The sequence below is a fragment of the Hippoglossus hippoglossus genome, chromosome 1 (assembly GCF_009819705.1).
Source record: "Hippoglossus hippoglossus isolate fHipHip1 chromosome 1, fHipHip1.pri, whole genome shotgun sequence".
NCBI lineage: Eukaryota > Metazoa > Chordata > Actinopteri > Pleuronectiformes > Pleuronectidae > Hippoglossus > Hippoglossus hippoglossus.
Genome location: NC_047151.1, coordinates 24,553,600 through 24,568,599, shown reverse-complemented (window position 1 = coordinate 24,568,599; position 15,000 = coordinate 24,553,600). Strand labels below are relative to the sequence as shown.

General features: G+C 47.2%; 1 protein-coding gene across 5 annotated transcripts in view; it reads right to left on the bottom strand.

Moving 5' to 3' along the window:
- Nucleotides 1–15,000, bottom strand: part of grin2ab (glutamate receptor, ionotropic, N-methyl D-aspartate 2A, b) — a 120,145-nt gene that overhangs the window by 16,128 nt on the left and 89,017 nt on the right. Inside the window, exons 15-21 of one of the 5 annotated variants that reach the window (XM_034596730.1) lie at nucleotides 14,960–15,000; nucleotides 12,749–12,936; nucleotides 11,588–11,826; nucleotides 9,187–9,364; nucleotides 8,067–8,868; nucleotides 5,808–7,948; nucleotides 4,689–4,702 (exon numbers count right to left, since the gene is read on the bottom strand). The exon at nucleotides 14,960–15,000 is cut by the window's right edge and continues 120 nt beyond it. In XM_034596730.1, coding sequence (XP_034452621.1) covers nucleotides 6,946–7,948; nucleotides 8,067–8,868; nucleotides 9,187–9,364; nucleotides 11,588–11,826; nucleotides 12,749–12,936; nucleotides 14,960–15,000 — 2,451 coding nt within the window. In that variant the 3' untranslated portion in view covers nucleotides 4,689–4,702; nucleotides 5,808–6,945. Of the gene's footprint in view, nucleotides 1–3,294; nucleotides 7,949–8,066; nucleotides 8,869–9,186; nucleotides 9,365–11,587; nucleotides 11,827–12,743; nucleotides 12,937–14,959 lie in introns of those variants that run through there. The other 4 variants (XM_034596724.1, XM_034596715.1, XM_034596736.1 and 1 more) reach the window with 4 other exon arrangements.

The window sequence follows — 15,000 nt, the reverse complement described above, 5'->3', positions numbered from 1 at the left end:
CAGAGGAGAGAGCAGCTGGGCTGGATGTGTTGTCCGGTGTGATCCAAGTCTCAGTGAGCGCAAGGAAGTCAAGCGATTGCTGTGTAGCAAAGCCAGAGATGAAGTCCGTCTTGCGGGTAGCTGACTGGCAGTTCCATAGGCCCCCTGTGACAAGATGTTGGGTATGTGTGGAACGGGTGGGTTAGATAAGAGTACACACAATGTACTGTATTCTAAAATGTGGTTTTATGCATAATGTCTTTACTTTAGCTACTTTAAGTACATTTTGCTACTTTACAAGTTTAAATGTATTACTTATTACAGTTTATTCTGCACACAAGAGTCTGAGTACTTCTTCTGACAGATTGCAGTTTCAATGTGTAAATTAAGGAGCTGTACAGGAGCTGGATCACAGATTGTGTTGCCTTTGTTTCCTCCTGTTTTTGTGCCAACCTCAGCTAAACAGCTGCCGGCTGTCGCTTTATCCTAAACAGACATGTATGAACGTATCGATCGTCTCGTACTTAGACGCCTTGTGCCTTGAGGAGCAGTATTTGATCGATAGCTGGACACATATACACGACCAGCTGCTCAGAAAACCTTGAACTTATCCACAAGTACACGAGGCTGTGCCGTCAATCAGACGTCATCTGTCAGCGTTAGGGAGAGCCGGCAGAAAGTCGACCATCAGAGCTGTGAAAGGAGCCGCTGCTTCGTCCTGATTCACACGCCCAGAATAAAACGTCTCCTTTGACTATATATCAGCTCTGAAGGCAAAATCAAAACTGCCCGCCCGTCCCTCCAACACCCCCCCCACCCCACCCCCTGCTGGATGAATGACTTTGACAGTAAATTCTGTCAGTAGCCATCAAATCAGTATGAACATGGACACACACACACACAGAGTCATCTCACAGAGGACAATGGTTTACATAAAAATTCCAGGAGAGTTGCTATTTGTCCCCATTATGTGACTATGTAAACAGCTTTAGGTCCCCACAACATCACACTTGGACCGCACACACAGGCACACGCGCACGTGCACACGCACACGCACACAGTCATGTCTCAGAGGACAGTTGTTTTTTTTTTGCCCCCATAAAGAAGACAAATCCCCATATTGTGGCTGCGAAAATAGCTTTAGGTCCCCACAACAAAAGTAATATCAAGTGCACAAACACACACACACACACAGAGAGAGCTGACCACCGGAGGCTGAGAATAGATGTTCCAAGTTGGACGCAGTAACTATTATTTCTCCTCTTTTCTGCTCTGCTCTCTGGTTCATGTTACACCTCTCTCTCTCTCTCTCTCCTCCTCTGCTGCTGCTCTCTCATTTCTTTCTATTCATCTCATCTCTCTCTCTCTCGCTCTTCTTCCTCCCCTCTCCTCTCCTCTGACTAGGCTCAACTCATTCCAGTATTTTTAGTATTTGTGAGTAGGCGTCGCCAGGTCCTTATGAATTTTCATGGGTTTGTTTAGTGTGTAGGCTGACGCGCTGCTCTCTCTCTCTCTCTCCTCCTCCTCTTCTTCTTCTCCTCTCTCTCTCTCTCTCACACACACACACACATACACACAATCACAACAGTTTAAGAACACAAGTGTACATGCCAACACACACACGTGTTAAGTGTGTAGGCTGACTGCTGGTTAATGAGGATGTTTGGAGTCTTGGGAAGAGCCAGCAGCCAACAGCAGGCCTGTAAACGTCCACACCATCTTCCTCATCGTCCTCCATCGTGCGCTCGTCTTCGTTCCTCTCGCTTATTCCTCTTGTTTTCCTCCCGACTCCCCTCCTGCCTCAGGCTTGCTCAGATGGAGACATTCTTAATCCAAGAAATTAATTATCTTCATTTATCTGCTTCATCTCACATCCCCACAGTGCCGGCTATATATGTGGTAAAACCCCATGTGTGTGTGTTTGTGTGTCGCCCTGGGTCTTTGTCTGTGTGTCAGCAGGAGTGCACACATGTATGTATGTGTGAGTGTGTTACGTCTTGTATGTTACTGCAGGGGTACATGGAGCACATCTTCTGCTCCTCTGTGATACAGTAATTACATTACAGGCTGACATGTGGGGCAGCTCAATTCTATTAATTAAATAAGAGGCATAGGCATGTGTGTGAGTGTGTGTTGTTACCCCGTCCATTAGGTCGCAGCATATGGATCACGTCAGGAGGAATTAGGCCGCCGAAGACTTGACACCCCTTCTCAGAGGAAGCGACACACAGATGATCACACATATACATACGCACATGATCGCACACTCCTCACAAACAGGCTTGCGAGGCTGTGTATGCTCCGCGGTGTGTTTTGTGATATCTTCCATGCGATTCATCTCAAAGAAAGTGTGGACGGCTGCAGTGGGACCCCTCTCATGTCTTTGTTCTCCTCTCTCCTCCTTCCTCCTGGTCCTCTGGCTACAGCTGGTCTATGGCTTGTGTCAGATCCTCCAGCCGTGGTGTGTGATGATTTGCAGCATGCATAAGCGTGTGTGTGTGTGTGTCTGAGTGTGTGTTTGTCTATGTGCTGCTCTCTGCTCGCCTCTCCTGTCCCACTTCAGCCCAGATTAGAGCGTCCGTCTCCTGAGGGAGACAGAAATATAAAAATAAAGCTTTTTTACCAGAACACTGATCTAAACACACACGCACACACGAACACACACACACACATGAACACACACACACACACTAAGGGTGCATTATGAAAGCCTACAGAGAGCAGGAGAGTCCTTTTGCAGCAGAATCCCAAAAATACCTTTTTCTCCCAGTTGACGGCAAACTGTAGATTCAGGACGGACGGACAGAAAGGAGTAGCACTCGTAATTCCATTGTATCGTGTAGGTAGGTAAGTAGGTAGGTTAAGTGCTGTAGGGGGTTAGTTAGGGAGGTCAGTTAAGGTAAGGTAGGAACGTACAGTAGGTTAGGTAGGTAGGTAAAGTATGTTAGATAGGTGGGTAGGTAGGTACGTTGGATTTTGCTAGGTTAGGAAGGTAGGTAGGTAAGGTATGTGTAACGTAGGAAGGCCAACTAGGTTAGGAAGGAAGGAAGGTAGTTTGGTAAATAGGTATAGGTAGAGAGGTTGAGCAGCTAGGTTAGGTAGGTAGGATGTTGCTAGGTTAGGAAGGTAGGTGGGGAAGGTAAGGTATGTTACATAGAGTTAGGGTAACTTGGTTAGGAAGGAAGGAAGGTCGGTAGGTTGAGTAGCTAGGTTAGGAAAGTAGGAAGGTATGTAGGTGGGTAGGTTAGATAGGCTAGGAAAGTAGGAAGGTAGGTAGGAAAGTAAAATAATTAACAAGAACCAGACCCAGACAAGTAGAAAAATGTAACCTTTACTTATTTACAGATTGTACAGAGGTACTGAGTGACAAGGTAGTATTTACAACACAACTAGTAGCTTAGAAACCCCTGAACTTATACATAAGTGAGATAAACAGCAGGGAGACCCAGAGGACTAAACACCAACGCACGCCATCCACCCAGCGATAAATGAACATGTGTGTGTACACTCGGGACAAAGGAGGAACTGTGCTGAGCCTGGACGGGAACATTTACCTCATGTTCCCTGTCGGCGGCCGGGGTTGTGCCGGAGCTGGGGGAGTGTAATAATCCAGGGGCCCCCCCGGTCTGACACGGTGCACTAACCAGGGTGGAGGGGGACGTTGGTACATGTAGCCCAGTAGGTCTAACTCAGGGAGAACTCGGGTGCTGCAGCAAAATAGGTACCACCAGAAACACGAGCACGTCATGCAATTTAAAATAAAAAATCCCCAAAGTAAAAACTAAAGGTTGGTGTAAAAATCTCTGTGATGGTGGACGTACGAAACTCGATCTACACACTGCCTTAACCACAACAGTACAGACGCAATGTGTGTGTGCGTGTATATATATATGTGTGTGTGTGTGTTTTGTGAGACTGTATTTGTGTGTTATGAGTAAGAGCCAGGTCAAATGTTATGTGTGGGATGAAGGGAAGAGAGAACAGAAAAGTACACACACACACACACACACACACCGCAAACAACCTCAAAATACACATGTCATCCACTGTCTTATATAAATGCTTGCATGGTGTAAAACTCATGCATGCACACACTTTCTCTCTCTCACACACACACACACACACTCAGAGGTGATACAGCACAGACTCGTAGTGGAAGAGAACTATGTGGGTGGGAGGGGGTTGGTATTAGCCGCACAGGCTGGACTATCATTATTCATTGAGTGTGATTGGGATGAGAGACCCGGCTAACGAGTGGCTAGTGAGCGGAGCGGCCGTTAACTAGTCTGGTTAACCAGCAGTGAGGACTGTACAGTGAGGTCCCAACCAACCAACAACACACCAGAGGAAAAAAAATTAAAATACAAAATAAAAGTCACACGAGAATCTAAAAACATGCCAGTCTTTTTTTTTGTTTTGTTTTTTTCTCTAAAGAAGCAGAATAAAAAGCCACGTTGTTTCTGAAATGAATTCAATACTTAATACCATTCAAATCAAACAAATGAAATCAGTTTCTAACATTGAAAAACAAAGATTTCTCTGTACAGAAGTATAATATTGCAACCTGATATTGTGCATATAACTCACACACCAAACCTGTTAAGATCACCGAAAAGAGGGGCAGCGGTCACCGTTCAAAGGTGCGTTTTTTTTGTTTCAAACCGTCTTGCGTTCCTTGCAGCCATATATATAGATATACGTATGCGTGTATGTATATGTGTGTCTCTGTGTGAGTGTGTAAGAGAGAGAGAATAGAAAATAGAAGGAAAGAGAATAGAGACAGATGCACAGCTAAAGGGATATCAAGTCCCCTTTCCATCAAAATCCATGTGCTCAAAAATCAATGCCCTTACTGAGTAGATTATGGATTTCTAGAACACTCATACACACATTGCCAGCTTGTCGAGTGTGTGTGTGTCTGTGTATGTGTATATATATGTGTGTGTGTGTGTGTGAGTGTGTTGCCTCTGTAAGGAGTCACTTCGCTCACTCTCTGCGATGCCACGTGACTCGCTCTGCTGGAACTCAGTGCCACACAAGTATCAGCTACTCTGGCACTTGTCTAGGAATATTAATTTGATGAGTAAAACTGCAACAGTGATGCACTCAGCCTCTAGATTCACCACAGACACATTAAAATGGGCCTTGGGTTTTTCTTTTTTTTTGTTCTTCTTCGTTCGACATAGAAAGTAATTAGTAAAAAAGTTCTGCATCCTACGACAGCCGCTGTTGAATCAGAGGAATTCTTACAACTAGTGATATTAAGTGATTTCCAACAATATGTTGAGTATTTAAACACCACGACTGAACTTTTACTCTTCTGATACTCAATCTACTCTATAGAAAGAAGCGGGGGGGAGGAGCCGAAAGACAAAGACAAAGGAGTAAATAGGAAAAAATAAGCACAAAAAAGAAAAGGAAAAGGAAAAGGAGGGAGAGGCTAGAACGACAGATGAGCACAGAAAAGGTTTTTAAAAAGAGGAGAAAGATTAAGAGTCGGTGTCGTGTATACTGTATGATGCTGGACCCATTATCTAACACTGTAGAACTTCTGACCTCACAATGGAAACTGACAGAGCTGTGCCCTAAAACCCAATGTCCAAGAGAAATAAGAGAAAAGAAAACATCTATTCAGCGAATGACTGAGAATATTCATATCTTCCAGTATAAAAGTGTTTTTGGTCAAACGTCTGTGTTAGGTGGCAGGGTATAAAATCTACAAAGTGCACAAATAGAAGCTATCTCATAGCCTCAACACACACACACCCACCCTAAACTACTATCTTAGACTACTGCGTATGTGCATGTGTGTGTGTGTGCATATATACGTGTGTGTTTGTGAGTGTGTGTGTGCACATATGACCCTGTATAGGAGTTTAACTGTAACACAGGGCAGTAGGAAGCATGCAGTATGACCTGAAGGCTAGCTAAGAGAGGAAGCAACAATGCTATACTGAATGTCTCTAGATCTAGAAACACTAGAACACACACTCTCATCCTGAGAGGCGATTACTGGCGGCCACTTTTTGGTCCACTTTTTGGAATGTTCCTTTAACTGACATCAACAAAAACAAACAGTCGTTGGTTGTTGTTTTTTTTTTGTTTTTTTTTACATCCCCCCCCAAAAAAAACTGACAGTGTGTGTGTGTTCCAGTGTTTGTACATCTGCGGGCAGGAGCTGACACACTCAGACCTGTGTCGGGACCAGCTGCCCGCCTCCCAGCCTAGACTATTACATAGATAGTAATTTCCATTCAAGTCGAGGATTACTCTAGTGTAGTGAACTACTCTTTAAGCCATGCCGGCAGTGCAGTTTGGAGGCTCAGACAACATACGGGGTTGACTGTGGAGATCATAGTGCAACAGGAGAGTCCTGGAGAGGGGGCGGGTGTGTGTTTTGGGGTGAAATGTGTGTGTGTGCATGTGTGTGTTTTCTCAGAAAGAAAGGGGTTCACTGTGTCCCTATCATCTCCAAGAGGCTGGTGAGAGGGGGGAGGGGACAGGTCGGATCTTCTTCCAAACACTCGCACGTCGCATCCTCCGTCACGTCCCACTGTCGCTGCTGGACTCCGTGCACAGTGTCTTTCTTATTCCACCAGGATTTGAATGTGTCTTGTCAGACGTACTGTCAGTCTTTGCCTCGTTGCCCACAGCTTGAGGCGACTACACACACGGACACTCACACACGCACTCTTCATCTTGTGTTGTGCCTCCAGGTGTCCCTGTGGCCCCAACCCTGCCCTATAGAGGGCATGATAAAGAAACAATAATTTATTTACTCAGCATCACCATTAACCTGTGAGTCCGGCGCAGACCTTCCCGTCTTTCACCTGTGTGTGTGTGTGTCTGTGTGTGTGTTTCTGTATGTGTGCTTAGAATCAGAGCTGCCCGGTCCTATCACACACACACACACCTCTGTCTTGCATGCGTGTGTGTTGGTGGGAGTAAGTGTGCTGTGTGTGACCCTCAGACGTCAGACTCGATGCTGGGCATGCGGCGATAGAGCCGGGGCCGGTTGCCGCCTGCGCTGGAGGCTCGCGGCGCTGTCACATAGCTCATTGGCTGAGAGGCAGCAGGCGGGACCATGTACGCCACCACAGGGGCCTCCTGCTGGGGGTAGAACAATTGTTGGTCAACATGGCCGCCATGCTGGTTGACGTGATGGCTGCCATGGTTACCGAGGGTAAGCGACAGCGGCATCCGTTGCTTGTAGAGCTCGTGGGCAGAATTTCTCTGTGGCATGCGTGTGGCAGCCTGGGGGGCGGGCTCTCGTTGTGTCGTGCCGGGGGCCGACTGGAGAAAAGGGTTGTGAGACGGCCGATCGGGGAAGAGACTCTTCGAGCGCCGGGGCAGGGGCATCGGGGCGTCCAGACTGTGGTGGTGGGAGGGTGACGGAGAGGGGGGGCTGCGGCTGCTAAACGGTCGATCAGAGCGCATTGTGAGAACATTAGCATAGGCCCCCTCGTCCAGCATCATCTCCCGCTCCCTATCTCTGTCAGGCAGGCTCAGCCCCCGCAGGTGGGCGTGCGCCTGCGACTGACGCTCCGGAACGCTGTCTGGAATCATGTTCTCATAGGAGTGCTGACGACTCAGCTGGAGGTGCTGGGCCGACGCGGAGGAGGGGAGAGGAGATGGAGAGGGCGGAGAGGGCTCGAAGTGGCTGACGAGCCCGTCCCCTTCACCCACCAGGCCCAGCTCGCTCTGGGGTAGGTAGTGTGTAAACATGTCCCCGCTGTGTGGGTGAGTTTGTGGGTGGGAGTAGTGCGAGTGGAAGTGGTCTTCGCTGATGTCGTACAGGTTGCCTAGGTGGGCGCAGGCGTCACAGCGAGCCTGTGGCGAGCGAACGGTGTAGAGGCCGGAGTAACCGCTCAGCTTGGTCAGGCAGGAGCGACAGTGACCCGGCCTGATGCCTTGTGTCCCCGTGCCTGCACCTGGAGCATCGAACGAACCTCCAGTCTTGTCCTTGGCACTAGAGGGAGAGATGACGACAGGAGTTACACACAGAAAGACAATTAAAGAAGCTGAAACGTGTGTGTGTGTGTGTGTGTGTGTGTGTGTGTGTGTGTGTTTTCTTCTGAGTGTGCTACCTGCTGTGTGTGTAGGTGCTGTACTTCTTGTCCTTCAGGGAGTGCAGGTCGGCCTCAGCGCTGTGACTGTGATGCAGCAGGGTGGCGCTCAGCTGCTGAATGGGTGCGTCCCCCTGGTGGGAGTGCGTGTGAGTGACTGAGTACGAGTTGTCAGGTGGAAACAGGTCAGGGGGGTAACTGCGCTCGTCACTTCCCCCCTGGCTGTCTCGCTGGTAGGGGGGAGCTGACTGGAGGCTGCCCTGGTCAGAGTCAATGGAGTAGATCTTGGATCCTACGCTCCCGCCTCCTCCACCTCCTCCACCTCCTCCCCCTCCCCTCTTCCTCAGCTGATTGACGGGTTTAAATCCGCCCCTCGCCACCATGGAGTCAGAATCTTTGTGCGACTGCGGCCGGCTGGAGCACTCGGAGATGTCCGAGTGCGGCGGCTCCTCAGGAAGGTAACGCTGGCTCTTCATTGTTGGAGGTCCAGCTCCAGCGGCTGGGGTGGGGCTCGGGCCGGCGCCAGGAGACACGACAGGGGGCTGCGTCTTCAGCGTCTCAACACTTTTCTTCCACAGCGCTCGAGGCTTCGACGCGGCGACCGCCGGCCCGGGGGGGCGGGCCTTACCGTTGTCGTTGTCGATTGACAGCTGAGGCTTGTTGGGGCTGGTCTGGAGAGCGGGGGATTTTTGTTGCACAGGAAACGGTGCAGCATTGTTCAGGAGGTTTTTGTGTCGCCCGGACAATGACAGGAAACCCTGTGGACCGGCGGCGTTGCTATAGAGACCAGGACCCTTCGGAGGCTGACTATGGAGTGAGTTACCTAGGAGACAAGGAGAGATGCACCTCAGACAGCAGATACACTAGATGGATGCACACCCAGTTAGCTGATGCATGATCTATTGCCCTGGCACGCTGTGTATAGCACCTAATGTGTTTGTATTCACGAGGCCAGCGAGTGCATGACAGCCAATGCGATTACAGAACAAGGTGAAGGGAGTCACCTTTACCTATACACACACAGACGGGTAAAAAGACAGGGTGACCTCTGTACGTGTTAGGAATCTTTCCAACGGTGCTCCAGGCAGATTTTCATTTTTAATGCTACTTAACATATTGTGCGTACAGTGTGTAAAAGTACCTTTCATCATGTCGAGGATGCTGGGCTGCAGGAGGACAGTGTTGCGTTTGGGAGAAGACAGAGCCATGGACTTGGCAGACTTGAGCAGGTGCAGCATGTTGGCTTGAGGACTGAAGCCCAGCTCAGGGGCCTTCTTCTTCATGTCGATATGAACGCCATGGATACAGCTCCATATACCCTGAGGAGAGGAGGAGAGGATAGAGGAGGAGAGGAGATGACATGAGATGGAGGAGATGTGAGGTGAGAGAAACAACAGAAATAGAAGGCTTTATTCTCAATCCCGTGACTTCAGGAGAAAGCTCATTTCTCTGGAGAGTAAATCAGGAAGCGACCTCTGCATCTCGTCCTCCGGTGCGTTCACTATCAAACCTTCACCTCATTCTGTTTTCTAATGTGGCCAGAAGAGATAATTGCCACTTTTTTAGATAAACTGCTTGCAGAGGCACCCCGAGATTAAATTTAGGCGATGATGTCACCGGAGGGGGCCTTTGAGTGCAAGGAGATGTTCTTCCGAGAGCCACTTAACCTCCAGCATCGCTGCTCCAACGGCATGCACACACACAAACACCGAGAGAGAGAGAGAGAGAGAGAGAGAGACACACACACACACACACACACACACACACACACACACACACACACACACACACACACACACACACACACACACACACACAAACACAGAGAGAGAGAGAGAGAGAGACACACACACACACACACACATCGCACTCTTTTTGTAAAACGCTTAATGTGTGAAATGCTGCCCGTCTGGAATAAAAGCCCTGCCTAACACAGAGACATGACATATGAATAATGGAAGAATGGTCTGTCTGGTTGTGCCCATTTCTGTATTGCGTGCGTATATTTAGGTTTGTGTGTTTGTGTGTGTGTGTGTGGTTGTGTATATTTGTCAAGCTGTCTGCGAGTGTGCGGTCAAGCCAGTCGCGACTCACTGCACCTGAACATGTGGAACCATTTTCAACTCGACACCAGACTTGTGTCTGTGGGCGAGCGAGTAAGAGAGAGCTTTGTGTGCATGTATGCGAGTGTTTCAGCTGTTGGATCAACCCCATTTTTTTCCTCCTTTATCACACACACACAGCTTAAACACACATTCCCTCTGTATCTTAACATTTACTATTGTGTGTGTGTGTGTTTAACAAATACACACATGGTGTTTACAGATGTCCACAGATTTTCAGATGTTGTCTCGACTAAAAGGATTAAAAATTGCCTGCTTTTGTTTGAGATGCAGCTTTTTGCGCAGAACAAGGCAGAAACAGAGTAACTGCTTGTCGGGGCTCAAAGTCACAATAACGCGCTGAGGGTTTTCTTTCTGCTATTTTTCTGCTTCAGTGTGTGGTCGCATTAAAACAATCTGCATATATTGTTTGGTTCTGTTTCCCTTGTTGAGCCTCTCTGAGCATTTAGCTCACTTTCTCTTCATGTCAGTCCGCGAGTCGGCTTCGCTGTTTAAACATCAGTAAGAAGAAATTAAAAGGAAACCTGAGGTGACCCTGAGAGCTCAGCAAACTGCCACTTAGGAAAATGTGCTGCAAATACACACAACAGAACCAAACAGACCATCACATTACAAATACACCACCAAGTATACAAACTAATACAAAAGTGAGGAAGCCAGCTGGGTGCTTTCATTTTAACTCATTTTCCAACACCTTGAGAAACTTCTCCAAAGTCATAAATCGACCAGTGAGAATGTCTCAGCTCGATTCATCACTTTTATGTGTCCTACTTTCAAAGGATTGTTTCCCCGTCTTTATTCAAGAGCGTTATTTAGATTCTGTGACGCTTTAACTCAAACTCATCCTGCTTGGGCTTAGATTTGCTCTGCTTGTGCTCAAACTCTGCGCCACGACTCGGATATTTTGCTGTTTGGACAGATTTCACTCACTTTTCTTTTAGTGGACATAGAGTGTCGTAGTTGCCCCATTACATTACATTGTAGCCGCTGCCGCCATGTTACAGCTGCCAGCGGAGGCGATCTATGGAGTGATTCTAAAAGTTTTTCTCAGTATCAATTATTTACACACACATTTATAAACAAAGGGCCCAGGTTGAAAAATACCATAATTCCCCTTTTAAGGTGCAGCCCACAGGGTCACTGTGAAATCTAATTCACAGTCCTGATATTAATATTGCAACAACCAGTGGTTTCTCACAGTCTAAAAATCAATCCTGAACATTAGCTGTTGCGCTGCTGCAGTAATGTGCTTGTTCATTAAGTAAAAGGTCGACGTTTCAAATTCAAACACACCGACACCTGAGAGACCCTCTTATGAAGCAAAGCAGACACAAGCTGCTCCACAGGAACCAAACTCCAACCGTCTGCTCTAAATATGCAGCTGAAGCTCCAGAGAAAGGCTCCTGCAGTGTTCCTCACCCTGCTGATAGTGAAGAGCAGACCCGGCCTCCCGGTGCAGACGCCAGTGAAGCAGTACCGCAGCCTCCAGTAGAAAAGGTGTTCGGAGATAAAGGTGAGGATGGCGAGGCCCATGGCTGTGGCCAGCATGTAGAAAACACCCGCCATGTTGTCCACGTCCAACTGGCTGGACATCACCTCGTTCTTCTCATTGTGGCAGATCCCTGTCAGCCACTGGGCCTCCAGCTCCTCCATCTCACCTGTTGGAGAGGGAGAGAAAAGGCAAGTGGGGGGGTTTAAGATGGCAGCGGAAGATAGGGGTGAGGAACAAGGTCAAGGAATAAAAAGGAGGGGGAGAGAAAAGGGGGAGGGCGGGGATGGGAAGTGGAGGGAATAAGAGGTGTGGTGGGAAAAAAGGGTGTATCATTACGAGGGAAGATGGAGGGGAGACGGGAGGAGGGGAGGGAGGTGAGGTGGTAAATATATAGTAATGGAAAGGGGACAGGAGGTGGAGTGAGGAAAAAAGGGTTGTAGGAGGAGGGGGGAAGAATTGATAATGATTGAGTGATAAGGAAAGATGGGAGGAATTATTATCAGATTGAGTGTGTCTGTGTGTGTGTATGTGTGTGTCTGTGTGTGTGTGTGTGTGTGTGTGTGTGTGTGTGTGTGTGTGTGTGTGTGTCTGTGCGTGTGTGTGCGTGTGTGTGTGTGTGTGTGTGTGTCTGTGCGTGCAGGTGTTTGCACTGAATAGAACGGCCGGTGGGAAGCGAGGCGCTTTAGTGGTTTCAGCAGTTTGATTTCTGTCTGGCTCATTCTCTTTCTTCCATTCGCACCATCTCACGGCTTATTATACAGAACAATCTGGAGGAGTAAACATAACAGGACACGGTGGACACAGACACACACACACAGACACACAGACACACACACACACACACACTAACCCACACGGCGTAATGATGATGAAATGGTGTGTTAAGACTGGCCACTGATAGCCTTCTGACAGAGGGAGGGAGGGAGGCAGGGAGGGGAGAGGGGAGAGGGAGGTTGTTGAGGGAGGGGGAAGGAGGCATGAAAGTCGAGCAATGGCACAATTGTAATAACGCTATAATCCTCCTATTAAGAATCTTAAACTTCAGCGCAGTGTGACTGACGGAGCAGAAACGTGCCGGAGCGCCTCACCGTCTCCGATGATGCCCAGTATGGCCAGATCGACCAGCCGTTTCCAGTAGGACCCTTTCTGCAGAGCGATGCCGTAACCAGTGGTGGCGAAGATGTAACCGCTGCCGATGGTCACGAGCTTACAGCCGTCGTCCCTGCCGGCCATGTAGTTCAGCACGGCAGCGTCGTAGATGAAAGCGTCCAGCTTCCTGTGTGATAACAGTCAGTTCAATATGAAGCAGATTCCAGGGAGTTACTTTGTCTGAACAAATATTAAAACAACTGTTAAATCAAAACCAATGCGTCATATTTACACTTTTGAGCAAATTTAACAATTTGTGTTTAAGGTCTTTTTACATCAAGTTTAATTCACCTGCAGTTGTTCACACTGTTTATTGGAAAAAACGTCACTTTGGATTTCGCCTAATTTCATCGTCTTCCGTGTACACATGCAAATGACGTTGTTGGGTGGGATCTTATTGGCTGATGTTGTCTAAACGCAGTTAATGTTAGTTTGCGCTGTTGTCACATCAAATGTAAATGTGCATTCAGTGCAACTCAACTTGTCTCTTTATCAAACTTGTACAATGACAGTGAAACAGGTGTCAGGTTGTCCACTGTGTTTGCTGAATTTAAGGACAGATAAACTAAATAAACAAATAGACTATTGATGAATATAATAAGTAGCAATTGTAAGTAGATTGCTAATAGAATACACAGGCAACAGGTCCAAAAGTCCAGATATGTATATTATACATTATATAAACTACCATATTCGTCTGGGATTCCAAGCATCTATTATTATTATCTTATCATTATTAAAAACAATTACATTTCATTGTGTCTTTTCAAATCTATTTTGGTTAATGTAATTTGATTATATATCATTGTATTTGTGATGTGTCTTCAGTTGAAGGTAAGAGGAGTTTTACATTGAGCCTGATCATGTACATCCAGGGCAGTGACAGTGCACTGAGTGGAACAGTCTTCCTCAGACCCATGAACAAACTGCTCCGATTACTCACAACGCTCTGGTTTCTTGTAGCTGAATGTTCTCATGCAAATCAGATTTGGACTCGGGCTATGACAGAGTACTCTCCAGTGTGTTTGCTGCAAGAGTAAATATTCTCGTGCACGAGGACGTCTTTGTTCCGGCAGAGCGATGCTCTTGCACTCGCAGGTTTTGTCATTATTCTGAAGTGACAGGGTGAATTCAAGCCAATCCCCTTACGTGGGGCGGACACATCTGAGCTCAGCAAAAACTGAAATTGAATGTATTGCTCTTAACAAATCACAATGTGACCAGGACCTGATGCAATCGGCCTGTATATAACAGCAGATCCAGGTCTTTAACTTCATTATGAGCAGAAAAATCGTTATATAACAAAGTGGTGGTGTGAGGCAACCCCCCCGGCCTTTAAATGTGTATGCATAATTATGAAACACTTTGAATTACACTTTACACCAAAGGGCACATGTTAAATGAACACATGGAGTATCTGCTGTTGCAATTAGATTGAATTCCAGGTTAATATTCATATACATTTGGAAAACAACATATTGTAGATCTATTGCAGCTTAGGTAGTATTTTACAAGCGTACTACATTTAATGACTTAATTAAAATCCTGACAAGGGCTCCAGCTTTAATTTTGTCAAAGAAATGTTAGCCAAGAATTAATTTGAATACACACCGGTGACGAAAGAAACCCAGCATCAAACCTTTGAGAGATCTATTTCATATGCAGTATCAATAAAAGTAATTGCAGAAAGGAGAAAGCACAAAGCGGAATTATGTTTGGAGAAAATACTCGAAAGATCAAAACACACAAAACTAATGAAGGAATAAAAAGCTCTGCAGACATCCCTCCATTAGTGTGTGTGTGTGTGTGCAGGACGGAGAATAAAAGGTAGCAAACTCCAGAACAAATTACACCCTCTCTGTTTTGGCAGCTCCCTCCTCTCCGGCAGCAACACGACTGTATAATGAGCACTCGCAGACAACATCTGCATTTTACCGTCTGTGACAGAAACTCTCAGCACAGCTTCTGCTGCATTTTAGCATGAGCTAGTGCCGGGCCCCATGGGGCTGGATTTTCTGTCTGATGCAATGCCTTTTTTGTTTGTTTTCACATGTTCTTAAGCGTACATGCTGTCTGCAAAAACAGAACCACCCTCTCAGATATAATGAACATCAGCTTGACAAAGAGTCGGCGTGACAGGTGTACAGTACCCGGTCTTGAGGCTGACTAGTGCATCCTGGACGCCGGTCTG